Raw genomic sequence first — 14730 nt, forward strand, 5'->3', positions numbered from 1 at the left:
CAAATGCCTGAAAAAGTTGGGGAAAAAATTGCCCACACTTTTAATAAATAACTCCTGGTGTCTTTTTTTCCCCTGTGTGACTGCAGTCCATGAGTCTGATAGAGATTGGGAACCCCTCACAGAGTCTGGAGAACGTGTGTCGCTGGGCTTACCTGCAGCAGAAACCCGACACGGGGCACGCGGAGTACCACGACCATGCCATCTTCCTCACCAGGCAGGACTTTGGTCCATCAGGCATGCAAGGTGTGTGTCTGGGTTTGCTTTGCATTGGCATTTATCACCAAGCCAGGACAGTGGTGTGAAGTTTAGTTGTCTATATCTTGCTGAGCTGTGCTCAGTGTTTTCTTTCCCCAAGAGCTCTGCGTTGGGCCATGTTCAGTTGTAACTGCTTCACTTATTGTTTTATCCTTTCTTACTGATTACCTATTGGATCATTTCTGTGTTCTTACTGAAGCCAAGAAAATGGGATCCATATGTAAACAGTCCTGAAAATGCCCAAAGATTAAAGAATAGATTTTGTATTTAAAAAATTCCAAAGCTGTTGCTGTGTTACAGCTGAATTGCAAGAAATGTTCTTACGGAGAGGTCTGGAGCAGCAGGGGCAAGTGCTGCCCACCTTTTCCTTTTTTCAGACCTCTGCCTCCTGTGAGATCAGATTTTTCACTAGAGGGGAGAAATCTCAGAGCTTTCCCATCCATTTTGAGTTGGCCAGAACTGCTGTCAACACAGAGCTGGCTGGGGCTTTGCTCCCTAACGCTGGTACTGGGCTCCTCCACACAGCAGCATGTGGTGTCCTTTGCCCCTGCTGTCTTATGCTCTTAGAAAAGGCAACTGTAGGGCAGTCCAAGAGGTGACAAGAATTTCCTTGGTGAGCCAGGAAGTTTAAATTTGTTCAACAGGCTGGTTTCATCTGTTTCATAGGTGAAGGAGCACATTGTTAAATGTCTGGGGGCAGAGGTCTTGAGAGGACCACTTCAACTATACTTGTGTCACAACAAAGGACACAGATTCTCGCCCTAGAGCTTCCCACCACGTCGATTTTTCTGTTTTTGTTTGTTTTCTGCAACACTTGGTGTTTCTCACAGGCTACGCTCCAGTCACTGGGATGTGCCATCCTGTCCGAAGCTGCACTCTCAACCATGAAGATGGCTTTTCATCTGCATTTGTGGTGGCTCATGAAACTGGTCATGTGTGAGTACAACTGGACATCTGTGTTGTACCTTAAATGGTTTTTGGTACAGAGAAATGCTGATGACATTGGACAGATGCAACTGATGTTAAGAAACAATATTCAGGGTTAGCTTTGGTTTAAGGTCTCAGGTCTCACAAAGCTTTCTTTATGATCTTAAGTAAGCTTTGTATTTCAGGATTTCCAAATGGGAAAAAAGAACTAATACCAAAATATCTTCCAAGGCTGCTGTAGGACTAGATTGAATGATGTATTGTAGTCTCCTGGTGGAAAGTACCCATAATAAGGAAATATGATTTCACTGAGTCAGTGGAACACAGTATCCTTGCAAGCAATCCATACTAAATAAGCACATAATCTGTATATGTTACTGCTGATAGAGGAAACAATACTTTATAGAAGCAAGGTGCCAAGCACTGCAGTTACAACTGTTCTATATATCTCATATCAAAAAAATGCAATCATTTTACTTCTTGACGAGATTTGAACCAATGCCTGGGCAGCACTTGTCAGAGCTTTGGTTTCTCCCAGATCTTTTTAGTTTCCTTGTTTTCCCTTCAGAGAACTCCCACTGATTTCCCATTTTCTCTTTGGTAGAATAACAGTTACCAGAAGGCTTTTTCTGAACAGTTTCCATCTATTCTGTTTTCCCTAAGAAAGCCTTCAGGCCCTTTCTCTTTTTTTAAGCAATAAAGTGCCAAAATTTATTGGCATCACGATAAACATATCTTAGACAGGGACACCTATTTGAGACTCAGATAGTATTTGACTCTAGAATTTTTGAATTAGGAATAAAAAGAATGCAGTATGGGCTTTAAGAGAGACACCACTGCAGAAAGTTTGTAATCCCTCAAGTCATATTCAGCCCCAATCTGTTAATTTGGTTTAACTATGGACAGATATTGCCCACATTAGTTCAATAGTGCTAATTAAAGATGCAATAAAAGATCAAACAAAGGAAAGAAACAGATATCTTCATAATATAGTCAAAAAGAATATTTAAAATATCTGTAATTTGGGGTAATTTTCTAGAAAGCATTCACCACTTTCTGGGCTGTTTCACATTTAAACAATGTGGGATTGCTCCTGGGCAACAGCAGCAGCTTGTCTGAACTAGCTTTCTGTGTGGTGCCTTTCTTTTTTTCCATGCAAAGGACTTGTCTGCAGTTGCAAAATACTTTGAATTAAGCTAAGGTGTGATTTTTTTAGAAATAATATAAAGTCCTGAATAGCTCCAGATTAGAGCGTGGATACATTTCTGTTAGTATTCCTGGAGGGTGGGCAGGCTCAGTAATTCAGAAATGGATTCACATTTAGCTGTAGTAATTCACGAATGTGCATGTGCACAGATGTCCAAAAAAGGCATTTTTAGTTTTTTTCCAAAAGTGGATTGGGCTAATGACATGAAAGTACCGTCAAGGGTCAATCCTTCCATGTGGGAGTCGCTGCAGGCCAGCTCTTCGGCTTCAGTCCCACCCTGTCTTGCTCCTCATGACTCTGCTCGTGTGGACAAGGGCCATGGGACGTGGGAGCCTTGCTGGCACCGGCCCCTGGTGCCGCCGGGGAGGGGCAGCCCTGGGGACCCAGACCCACCTGGACGTCACCGCTGTGTCTCTGTCGTGCGCGGGGCAGTTTAGGGATGGAGCACGACGGCCAAGGGAACCGCTGTGGGGACGAGGTCCGGCTGGGCAGCATCATGGCCCCCCTGGTGCAGGCTGCCTTCCACCGCTTCCACTGGTCCCGCTGCAGCCAGCAGGAGCTGAACCGCTACCTCCAGTGAGTACTGCTCAGCACGCGTGGCAGCAATGCTGCACCTCGCTTCCGCGTCAGCCCATTCTAAGTTATCCTCATTTCATCTACGTCTGTTCGTTTTCTGGACACTGAGGGTGTATTTGCTGTCCTCTCAGGGATGATGGAAGGCACTGTTATGAATCTCACTGCTGGCTTTCCTCCCTCCCTTTAACCCCTAGCTGAGGGCTGCCTTGGCTACCCAGGAGCATCATCTCTGTCTTGCCACCTGTCAGTGACAAGATGGTGCTGCCTAGAGAGGAAAATCTGCCCTTTAAGTATCAGGGCTTTTCTTGACTTTAGTAGATATCTAAAGAGAATGCATGGTTCTAGAGTTAATTCTTCAGTTGTTAATTTTTCTTTCAGTACCTTAAATGCAAAAGCTGTTTAAGCAGCTTCATCCATGCCCCTTGCCTTCCTTTTTGGACCTGACACTTCAGGCTTTAAACCTGTGCGGGAGTTCCCTGACAAATTCTGTTGTTTATGACTTTTTTTTGCTCCTTACAGGAAAAAAGCTCCCCTTGTCATGTGAAAGTTGTATAAAAATATGGGGAAGCTACTACCATAACTAGCAAAAGCTGAAAATGAGGAGGAAAAAGGTGCAGCAAAATACATGAAGTAAACATGAGCCAGTCTTTTTGTCAGTATTTTTATTATCAGGGATATCTTAGGTGTGGCAATAAGGAATAAAAACATTGTGGGGGAAGTGTGATTGTTTCAATTAGCAAGATCCTCCAGAGCTTTAGCCATTAAATAAAAATCATCTGGCCTAGAGGGCTGCTTTACGTTCTTTTAAATACAACTATTTTTAAAATGCCTTATAACAAAGCAGAACAATGGTTTACTTTGAAGTAAATCTAACCTCAAAATTCTGCTTTCAGCTATTGGTAACTTCAAGGCAATCTTAATGATTGCCAGGGTAGGCTCGTGTATGGTGTCCTCATGTCTGTTAAATAACTGGGAGACATTTCAGGGATCCTGTGGACTGTGCTGGTGTTGTGAATCAACCAGTACTTACACTGTGTTAACCATTTGGTGGCACTAGCTTCAGTCCTTTCTGCTGGCATGACTTGGTCAGATGTAATTCTGCCGGCTGTCCTCACTCCTTAGGAGCAGAGGAGAAATTTCCACGTTTTGAAAGAAATGAAACTTAGTTTAAACTATGGATGGAGTTGGGAACGATCAGGAGAAGCAGAGAGAGAACAAACACGGGTGAAGTCTGTAAATGCTTTTCAGGGAGGACAAAGGGAAACTGTAAGTTCAGTGGTATTCTGGGCTGGTTACCCTGGCCTCTGCTTTTGAAACCTCACTTGAAAGACAGCTGCAGGCAGCAAGAAATTCCACAAATGGAAAATTAATTAAACTTTCTTTTCTTCTTGGTCTCATGTGGATTCTTCCTTTGATTCCTTTCACATAAGGAGCCTGGAGACTGATAGGAATTTACCTGCAAGCTAAATGGAAATTACAATGGAAGGGCTTCAAAAAAAGATGTGTAGAATCCATTGAAGGTGGATACAACATGCTAAAGTGAATGTGAGAGTAAATGCAATATTAGCTGCTCTTCAGGACGAGCATCTGAGAAATTGTAGGCTCTATTTTGTTTGGAACAAAAAGGCAATGAAACCACAAACACTGTGCAAGCCTCAGAGCCCCATCTGTTCCTGTAATTTTTGCCTGTTGCAGTTCCTACGATTGTCTGCGGGATGATCCCTTCGAACATGACTGGCCTTCCCTTCCACAGCTGCCAGGCATTCACTACTCCATGAATGAGCAGTGCCGATTTGACTTTGGTCTGGGATACATGATGTGCACAGCTGTGAGTACTCAACTTTAGCTTCTGCTGTTTCTCATCCAGGAGTGGTCTAAGTGCCTCTGAAATGTCCTTTATAGGGACAGCGTAGTGAAGCCCACAGGGAAAGATGTTGTGCCCTCTTAGCTGTAAGCAAGGATTAACAACTGAATGTCGATATATATGTTATTCTAAATATCTCTTGGTTTGCTTTTGTTTGTTTGTTTTTTTAACTGGAGTTACTGAAATAATTCTTGTGTAGTTTCATAAAGACCTGTAGTTGTCAAGCAAACAAACTTACTGTGTTATTGAGCCTCCTCTTGCTGGCAGCTGGTTATTTTGCTACAAAACTCCCACCTGGATGTGGAGGAAATGGATTTGCTGCCACATCTCATGGTGTTAGCACAGGGCAGCATGCTTTTATGATCCAATTTTATGGAAAGTGGGATGCATTTTGATACTTTGCAAGAGAAAATATGTGTGACAGCGAGTAAAGCAACTTGTAAGGACTCTTGATGGCATGGTTGGCTCTCGTATATGAGGAAAACAATAGGCGAAGTCTAAATTTAAAGCAAGGGAAGATTAGTGCAATTCTCAGTGGACTGGCCTCAGAAAATAGAGTCTTCTGCAGTAGGGCTGTGCCTCCCACCCCCAGCTCTTCAAGTAGAACAAAATATTAAATGGAAAGAGATGTTTTCAGCTGCTGGCAGCTGCTGACACGTAACATTTCTGCTTTCATTCCCATCTGCAGGAATATATGTGCTGAGCAGTGTCCCTAGATAATGGATGAGAACCTTTAGAGCATGAGCTGTAGTACTGTGTCATGACACAATTCCCTCTGATGCTGCCTTGGAAGAATGTCCCAGCCAAAGAGAATCTTTTCTTACAGCCATACTCCAGAGCCTAAGAGAGGGAGGCTTTCTGGTCTCCTTTGTTCAGAATAGCCAAAAGCATGTCCAGACATCATGATTTAGTATGTTTTGTGGTGGGTGGTTCCCATCCTCTCCTATAGAAGCCTTTGCATCGTAGGTAAAATGCTGATTTATTCATTGGATTGGTGACCTGATCTCAAATTTCCATCCCCCTGAGAAAGGGATTACAACAGCTGAGCTAAAGTCTGAGCAGCTAATTTCCAGCTCTCATGGGTGCACAAGGATTTTTTGCTTTGTTTGCCAAATGAAGCAGCCCCATTTGGAGAAGCTGTAAGAAAAGGCAGTGTGTGTCTCACTGCCTGAGGAAACTGGTTGGTCACTTGTGTAGAACTATTTTTGCCCGACTTTATTCCATCACATGCAGATGGGATCTCAGAGTCACGATTCTGTATGCTCAAATATTCAATCCACAGACGTCACAGTGTTCCTCAGCGATCAGCACTAACAGCTGGCATTTTATACCTAGGAGAAGAACCCCCCACCTGCAGCTTCTGATGCAGTTTTCAGTGGGAGCTCTCTCAAAACATCATCCACACTGATTTTTTTCCTGTGTTCCAGTTCCGTACATTTGATCCCTGCAAGCAGCTGTGGTGTAGCCACCCCGAGAACCCCTATTTCTGCAAAACAAAGAAAGGGCCTCCGCTGGACGGGACCATGTGTGCACCAGGGAAGGTGAGAGCTGCTGCCCTGGGTACCCACATGCCCATGAGTGTTCACATGCTTTTGTGTCTAGCTGGGGATGTTCCCCTCAAAATCAAGAGGAACAAGAGAAGAACCTGTCTGGAGGGCCTGAGGTTTGCTAAGATGTGGGGCAAACTCCTGAGTGCAAGTGAGCTGAGCTCAGCTGGTTAGAGCATGGTGCTAATAGCACATGGGTTTGATCCTTGTAGGAGCCATTCACTCGAGAGTTGGACTTGATGATTCTTGTGGGTCCCATCCAACTCAGGATATTCTGTGATTCTGAGCAGTGTGAGGGGAGGATCTGAGGACCATTAAACATTGTCACCTCAGGCAGATCGTGGCAGTATCTGCCCCATGAAAATCTCTGCGGCAAAGCCAAAAATGGGGAAATTTCTGCTCTCCTATGACTCTTTTGAAGTCAGGGTGTTGTGCTTGGATCAGCAATGCTGCTGTGGTGCTGCCTGGCCTCCCCCATGCGGGGGTGCAGAGAGCAGTGAGGGCTGGAGACACGGCCAAGCCACGGCCCTGGAGCATCCCAGAGGGAAAGGATGGATGTGGGAGTTGAGTGCCAGCTGGAGAGAACCCACAGGACAGCACAGAGGGGCTGAGCAGAGAAGGGCAGGTGTGTGGAGGTGGATTTGCTGGTTTGATGAGAGCCCAGGGAGGCAGAGGAGCGGTGGAGGGATGGGGTGAGGTGGCAAAGGCTCACAGAGCTCCGGCTGCTCCACCACCGCGCTGGAGCTGCTCCCAGCCCCAGGAATCCTCCCTGGAGATCACACTCTGCTCACAGTGGGGCTGAACTCCAAGCCCTTTGAAGTCTGATGAAAAAAATCTGGCTTCCCTGGGCTTTGGATGCAGTGACTGAGGGGGAGAGGAAGATGTCGCTACTTGGAAAGGTTTTTTTACAACCGAGTGTATGACATCATTTATGCGATAAATGAACCATATTAGCAGCTGCTGTTATGGTTTGAAAAGTCTTTTTTATGAAAACATTATGTTAAATTAATTTCCCAGCAAGTCATGCTCTATGCAGACCACTCCCTTCTGGTTTTCTCTTCTTTAAATTATTCCTGTTATAAAAGCTTTGTTTCTTATTAAAAAAATAAATAAAAAAAGAATTAAGTTACAATCCAAAATTATAGACAATTTATTTGGATACCTTTTATTTATCTTGATTTTTATATTAAAAATATTCATTACCCCCAACTGAAAAATACAGTTACATTCCATTTTGTTGCATCACTCTCTTCCCTGAGCTATTCATTCATATTAGTATTTGAACAGAAATGAGGAGAAAAAAGGAATTTGTAACCCTACAGTTAAGGATCTGTCAGTGCTTCCATTATAAACAGTTTGTCAGGATATTATGCAACTCAGCTGTAAAAATTTTCTTTGGACTGGGACTTGGGATCCAAGGCTTCAGCAAGCTGTGCAGACAGCCAGGCTTTTGAGCTCGGCAGAGATGCAAGAGAGTATGTGCACATTCTGAAGTTTCAGTAGATGATAGGACTCTGACTGTTTTATTCTCAAGGGAGCTGTCCCAGTTTTTTGATAAATAAACTTGCTGCCACCTTCCAGAAGAACCTGAGAAAATATTGTAAAATGAAAACCTTTTTATTAGATAAGGCTCAGCAGTCTGAACAAAATGTTTTGGGTTTTTTAAAATAGTGTGAGTTCTGAAGGTTATATAGCTGACTTTATATATCTGAGCTCAGTATTTGACCAGTGTATTTATTAGATGTTGGTGTTTTTAATAGAGGTACATCAGATCAATGCTTTTACATCTGTTCCTTTTCTTTCCATCCCTGCCTTTGATTTTGCCTTCCCCTGTTCACTCTCTTCACCAACTGGGACAATACCAGAGGATCTTGCCTGAATGCACAGGGCTGTAAAATGCATTTATTGCCCAAAGCTGGGACTCAGTTGCTGTGGGGCAGCTTCCTTTCAGGTACATCTCCCAGGATACCTCATCAGCACTTGAGAAGAAGGAAAATAATTTCAAACACGATTTCCTGTTTTCTTTGGAATCTTGCCAGAAAATAAAAGTATAGAAACATAACCAATTAAAGATGTTGATTGAGAAAGATTCATTTGTTTCCCACTTAGAGACTTGCAGTTTTCATGATTTCATGCCACTAATTCCCAGGGCCTATTTTAAGCTCAAACCAATCACAACACTGCTGATGTGTCACAGAAACATCCTGGCTTTGCTGCAGCTGAGGGGACCGGATGCCAGAAATGAAAGTGGTGCTGGGGAGGCGAACACGGCGCGCGGTGCTTGGATGTTCTCACCTAGGGCTGGTCTTCAAATAACTGAGGACTAATCCCAAATTTAGCAAGATGCCATTGAGGAGAATCCAGTCCAGCTGCCTCCTTCCTAGCTGATGGTCAAGGGGCAAGAACAGCCATGTGGGAGACATGAAATCTATAACATATTTTTGGCAAGCAGGATAGTTAAGGGGCATGTGACACCCAGGCTGTGTCCTGGACCCAGGCACTGACCCTTTGAAAGGAAAGATGAGGCTTTCTAGTGCTGTCTATATGTGTGTATATATGTGTACAGATAAGTGTATATTTATGTAAATGTTTGTAAGCTCTTCTGTACCTGTGGTTATTTGAACTAAGCTGCCAAAAGAGTGAGGTTCTGCCATTTTGAAAACTTCTTAATAAGTCTTCTTGTGCAAATGGAGATACTGAGCACCCATTATGTTAATTGGCAGCTAACTAATAATTTGCTGGGTTTAAAGATAAAAAAAGAACATACTCTCCTGGATCTTCCCAGTCAGAAAAGAAAACTACTATTTTGATAGAATCCTAAAGCAAGTAGAATAATTTATATTGCTCCCAGCTTGATTTTTTAAAAAACAGATTGAGTTTTCAATTGAGCAAGAGAGAAGCTTTGTGAAGCTTTGATCATGCAGCCACTTGCAATGGTCACATTTCTTTTCATGAAATAACTCTAGTGTGTAAAGTTAAACACATGGAGGTTCAGAGTCTTACTGTGGAGTCAAAGACACTCCATAAATTACTATAGTAAACCATGCAGACAAGACATAACTGTGCAAACCTTAACTCTGCCTGGCATTCTGTAGATTGAAAGAAAACATATGCTGTCAGCTGATAATTTATTTACTTGTATACAAGTCTGTCAGCTCTACCTCTTAGCCTCAGGCTTCTGAATCCAGGCAAACTTCAGAAATCTATCATCACTTTTTGTTATTCCATTTTTTAAAAATCAAACTCTTCTGGGGAGACATTTATGTCGGCTGAAGTAGCTAACTGCTCTCCACAGGGTAGAAATAAAACCCAGAGTCAGTCACGCAGGGAGATCACATGCTTGAGTCCATCTGCTTCCTGCAGTGACTAACATCAAGGTTTGCACCACCTGAGCCTCCTTTTTTTTATTCTTGGAGAGAGGTAAGAGCCTGGTGGCTGCCCCTGCCAACCAAGCTGATGTTGCTCTTGGATTTGGCTTCTGTGCCAAGGATCCAGAACAAACCTAGCAGGTCTTCTCTTTACTTGCACTGTGCTAATGAGATGATCTGAGTAAAACTTGGAATGATTTTTTACTCTGTCAGGAAAGGAAGGGAATGATTAAATATTGAAATAAATAGATATTTTTTGAGAAGAAAAATGGACCAAGAAGAAAGGTTTCTGAAAACACTAATGTGTACTCAAAGCAATCCAGTAAATTTCCCACTGAGAAAGCTGACCTCAGCTTCTCTCAGAGACAGGAGACAGATGGGTGAGAGTGTGCTGTGTTAGTCACCACAGAAACAGGGAGGACACTTGATTCTCCACTGAAGAAACTTTTACTGCCTCAGAATAGTCCTCAGTGTTGGAACTTTCGGTTCATGCCTTGCAACTAATTATTCTCAAACAGATGGAGCAGAGCGGGCCAGCCTGCATGTGATGGGGAATACAAATAAATAACTCCTGATGGGACCTCAGGAGAGTGAGGAGAACTGAGCACCCCCAGCCATGGTGCAGTATGAGGGGTCACTTGCTATAGTGGAGCATCAAGTGAGGACACTGGAGAGGTGCCCATTTCTGCCCCATATAAAATAGGTACGGACACCCAGAGAAGATCTTCAAATCTTTTCTTGGAAAATTGACTTGGAGATGTGTTAAGCCCACAGGAACACACTGGCTCTTTTTTTGGCATCCACAGCAGTTGTTTCAAAGAACTGCTGAAAACAGCAGTGGAATGTTTTACTGCAAGAAATTTAAGCTCCCTGTTCTGGAAATTGCACTTGTTTTGGACTGCCCTGTTTGCCAGAAAAATAGGCGAGACTGCAAGAAGTCATCTTGTCTTCAACTAAGAAAGCAATTTGCATTTACCCTTTTTTTTCTCATTTAAAAAAAATGCTCTAATATGCTTCATTCTTTAAGTGAAACCCCCTCTTTATGAAGGGAATAGTGTTTGAAATTGGCTCTTTTCCACCTCATTATGTAGTTAATGTAGTAGGAATGGAAAGGGTTGGCTTTAACTTCTTTTATTACACTGGAGATTGCTCTGTCTCTGGTTTTACCTTCTCATGAATTTTCTTGCATGGATCAGCCCAGAGTAAGATTCATTAGTGATTAATTTTGTTTTCTGTAGGCTCCTTTCTTTCAATCCACAAAAAAAAGGCAGAGCTGGGGGTGACTCATTTTACACAAATGTTTCTCTCCTAATAGCTCTGCCTCAGCTTCCCAACAATCACCATCTGACCGGCTTCTCCACTAAAAATCAGTGCTGCTCTTCCCTTTACACAGCAAAGTCAATAACACTTTTCTGTGTTTGCATTACAGTTCAGGGACCAGTCTCAATGTCAGAGAGGGGCTTTATTAGAGGTTGTTGCAAACCTACATCCTGCTATTCCTGACTAAAACAGGGAAAAGAGGCTGGGCAGCACAGTGTCATCACATCTCTCCCTCTCCTCCATGAGTCCAAGCGCTGGATTCTGGATCGTCACATAATGAACAGAGGCTAAACAGCTCCTGAAATGGATTTGGTGACTGCTGTGGAACTCACATCTGAGAGATGCAGCAGCCTGATAAAAGGATGTGTGAGCAAGAACAGATCAGGAGCTGTCACTTCACATCTGCTTCCAAGCCCAGCCGAAATGTCTATTGACAAGCTGAACCATTCTATTGACAAGCTGAACCATGGCCAGCTTCCCCCGCATGGCTGAATGGTCCCCTGGCTGTGCAGGGCCCCACGACTCCAACTGTTTGTTCAAACAAACCTCTCTAAAGCCATAAGTAAACAGTCCCTGACGGGTACAGCCCTGAGTTTCTAAACCAAAAAAAGCAAAGGACATATTAGGATTTTGCATTTCTTTCACGCTTTGCTGAATTATCTCTTTTTCTGTCAAACATCTAAGAAAAATCTGCCCATTACAGCTCTGGAGCAGGATTGGTATAATTGGCTTTATGGTAACTCATCTATTTCATAGGTTTGACTATGAATATCTGAAGTCATGGGAAAGAAAAAAATAGTTGAAACCTAATTTCTACTCTCTCTTCTACTCCTTGTCCAACCAAATCAGCTCCAAAATAAATTGCATGAATAAGGAGCCAGTCACTGAGCAGATTAGTGAATCAGTAAGCTGTGCTTTGTCACCATTCTACTAATGATTCTCTCTTTAAATTCAGCATTATTAATGATTATCCTTCACTTTTAGATTTGCCTTCCAGATCACTAATCACTCTCTGCTCAAGAACGCTCTCCTGTTATATATCTTCTGATTTTGTTTTTGCTGGCAGCATGCATTTAGCCATATGCTTGTCTTGTGCAGCCTGCCAAATTCCTGCGTTCCAGGGCTTGTTAAGCTGTGTAAAATGTTGTTGTTGACTTGAATGTTAAGGAAAGTAAGTGACTGATTTCACTTGTTGTTGCAGCCATCTGTGCTCCTGAGCCAGAGCTCTCATCCCAGCAGTAACCGTTAACGCAGACAAACTGTGACAGTCTCATGCAAAGTCGTTTGTTTGCTGGAATATATTTTCCAGCACCCACACTTCATCAGTAGACTTTTATGAAAGCAGAAATAGTACTGAAAGGGGCCAGAATCTTGTGATCCTTGAGAAGAATTCTTTGTGACTTCAGCTGAGAAAAAATTCGTTGATTAGGGACTGGAGAAATTGGTGGAAAGGCATTGACAGGTTTCTTTAACAGGAGATGCCAGTAGAGACGATCAGTACTGGAGCTATGAAGGCTCTTAAAGAAATAAAATAAATACCTTGATGGTTTAGGGAATGTAGCAAATTCTGTGTTTCAACTGCTGTAGAATGACTGTATTAAAAACCAGGTAAAAGAAAGGAGAAAGTGTGGTAGGGCGTGATGAGCTGTGCAGCTGTAGGACTGTCCCTAAGGAATGCCTCCTGGTTTGTTGGTCAGGTTTACCTTGAGATCTCCAGGGAGACACTGCAAGACTTTTTATTTAATAGCATTAATGTCTACAATGTGAGTTTGCTTTAATTCCATGACACTTTGCTGATGGCATTTATTATAGGAATATGTGTGTGGATTTGGGAGTGGCTGGGCAGGATGGTGCTGTGGCCAGAGCTCCTGACAGTGCTGCCTGCAGAGGCTGCAGGCAATAGTGGAGGCAGGATGTTACTGTTAGTCTGCAAGATTTGGGATTCTGCCATTTCCCTTAAACAATATCCCTGCTGCAGACAGGTGATGAAGAAATGTAACACAGAGCAGTTTAACAAACTTGGTAGGCTTGAAACCTGCATGCACATGTGTGTGTGCTGAACACGTACCTTTATAAAATCTGAGTTTGGGATCATGGGCACAATCTGACAGCAAGTCTCTCTGCTTTCTACTGGAGAAGTGAAAAAAATCCAGAACCTGTGCAGAAAACTATAATGTGTTGTGCAACAGATTCTCATCAGATGTAAGTTAATAATCTAATCATCCTGACATATGATTCTCTCTTTCAGCATTGCTTTAAAGGTCACTGCATCTGGCTCACACCAGACATCCTGAAGCAGGATGGACACTGGGGGGCATGGAGCAAGTTTGGCTCTTGTTCCCGCACATGTGGCACTGGGGTGAAGTACAGGACCCGGCAGTGTGACAACCCACAGTAAGTGACACCCCACAGTAAGTGACACCCCATGGCTCCACTGATGTGCAGAGGCTCACGGGGAGGATCCTCAGTGCATGACCAGTGCAGCAGTGCAGTAAAGGATGCTGAGTGGTGCTTGTTAAATCTGACCTATAGCATAAGTTGTCAGAAATTCTACTTTTGGCCCTTAGCAAGTCATGAATCATCCTTATTTCTCAGTTTATCCATCCATTAAACGGGTTATGCAGTTACAAGGATCTTGAAAGTGCTAATACAGTGCTGTGTAAAGCATAAGAAAAGTTTACGGTCCGATATATCTCACTTTAAAATGTGAGTATGAAATGATAGCAGTGATTTACTGGATTTTTCTTAAACCTTTAAAAAGTTTTCTTTAATCCACCTTTTAGGATGTTTGAACAAGAAGATCTTAAAATATTTTCAAACTGTTTTCATTCCAAGTTGTAATACAGCTCCTGAGATCAGAACCTTCCTCAAAGTTAATTTTAGGAATTTTGAATTGTCTTGCTTTAATAACTTACATATGGGTCATCTAGATAATGTAGAATTATTCCATTTCAGTAACAATAGAAATATAGTTAATACAAATGATATGAAACGTGTAATTATTGCTATCTTAGTGTGGTATCATAAAATGTCAAGATCCTAACAGCAAGAACTAAAGCAATCGTCAGAATTAAATTATTTTAACCGAGAGAATACTTTTAACATTGAATTTATTGGTTTGTTAATAAAGCAATTGAACTTGACTAGTATTGAAAATCATCTTATCATTGATTTGGGGTTTTTTTTTAGTTTTACAAAGCAGCATTTTCCAATGGAAATTGTTCTGTTAAGAAAAAGTTTGCCAGTTCTCTTTTCAGCCTTTATTACTTTGGCAACAGAGAAGTGACCTTTATAATTGTGGGCACAGTTTTAGTTGTAAAATCTCTGTGCATGTCAGAAAGCCTAGTGTGCTATTGAAAACATTTTCTGTGTTTCCTGGAAGAGGGTGCAAACTCAGCTTCAGGTCCTGAGCTCTGTGTTGCCAGATGTGCCAGGGATCTGGTGCCCATCACAGCACTGATGTGGGTTCTTCTGCCTTTGCTGCTGCATTAGGGGTGAATGTGAATGAGTTCTGCTCTGCTTTCCTTTCCTGCCTACACCAAGAAAATGGCTTTTCTTTCCTTTATCAAATAGTTTGAACCTCTACTTGCAGAAGTTGCTTTTTAACAGATAAATAGTGACAGCAGGTTTTGAAAGCAAGTATGTCTTGTACATATCAGAAATACA

The 14730-nt window shown here is 42.5% G+C and overlaps 1 protein-coding gene across 1 annotated transcript in view; it reads left to right on the forward strand.

The window, feature by feature from the left end:
* The window catches only part of ADAMTS2 (ADAM metallopeptidase with thrombospondin type 1 motif 2), a 173989-nt gene that overhangs the window by 136024 nt on the left and 23235 nt on the right, over positions 1–14730 (forward strand). The window contains exons 6-11 of the mRNA XM_014886901.2: positions 87–243; positions 1086–1191; positions 2822–2965; positions 4661–4793; positions 6257–6370; positions 13313–13458. Coding sequence (XP_014742387.2) covers positions 87–243; positions 1086–1191; positions 2822–2965; positions 4661–4793; positions 6257–6370; positions 13313–13458 — 800 coding nt within the window. The remainder of the gene's footprint in view (positions 1–86; positions 244–1085; positions 1192–2821; positions 2966–4660; positions 4794–6256; positions 6371–13312; positions 13459–14730) is intronic.

This window comes from Sturnus vulgaris, chromosome 15 (genome assembly GCF_052056855.1).
Source record: "Sturnus vulgaris isolate bStuVul1 chromosome 15, bStuVul1.hap1, whole genome shotgun sequence".
Taxonomy (NCBI): Eukaryota; Metazoa; Chordata; class Aves; order Passeriformes; family Sturnidae; genus Sturnus; species Sturnus vulgaris.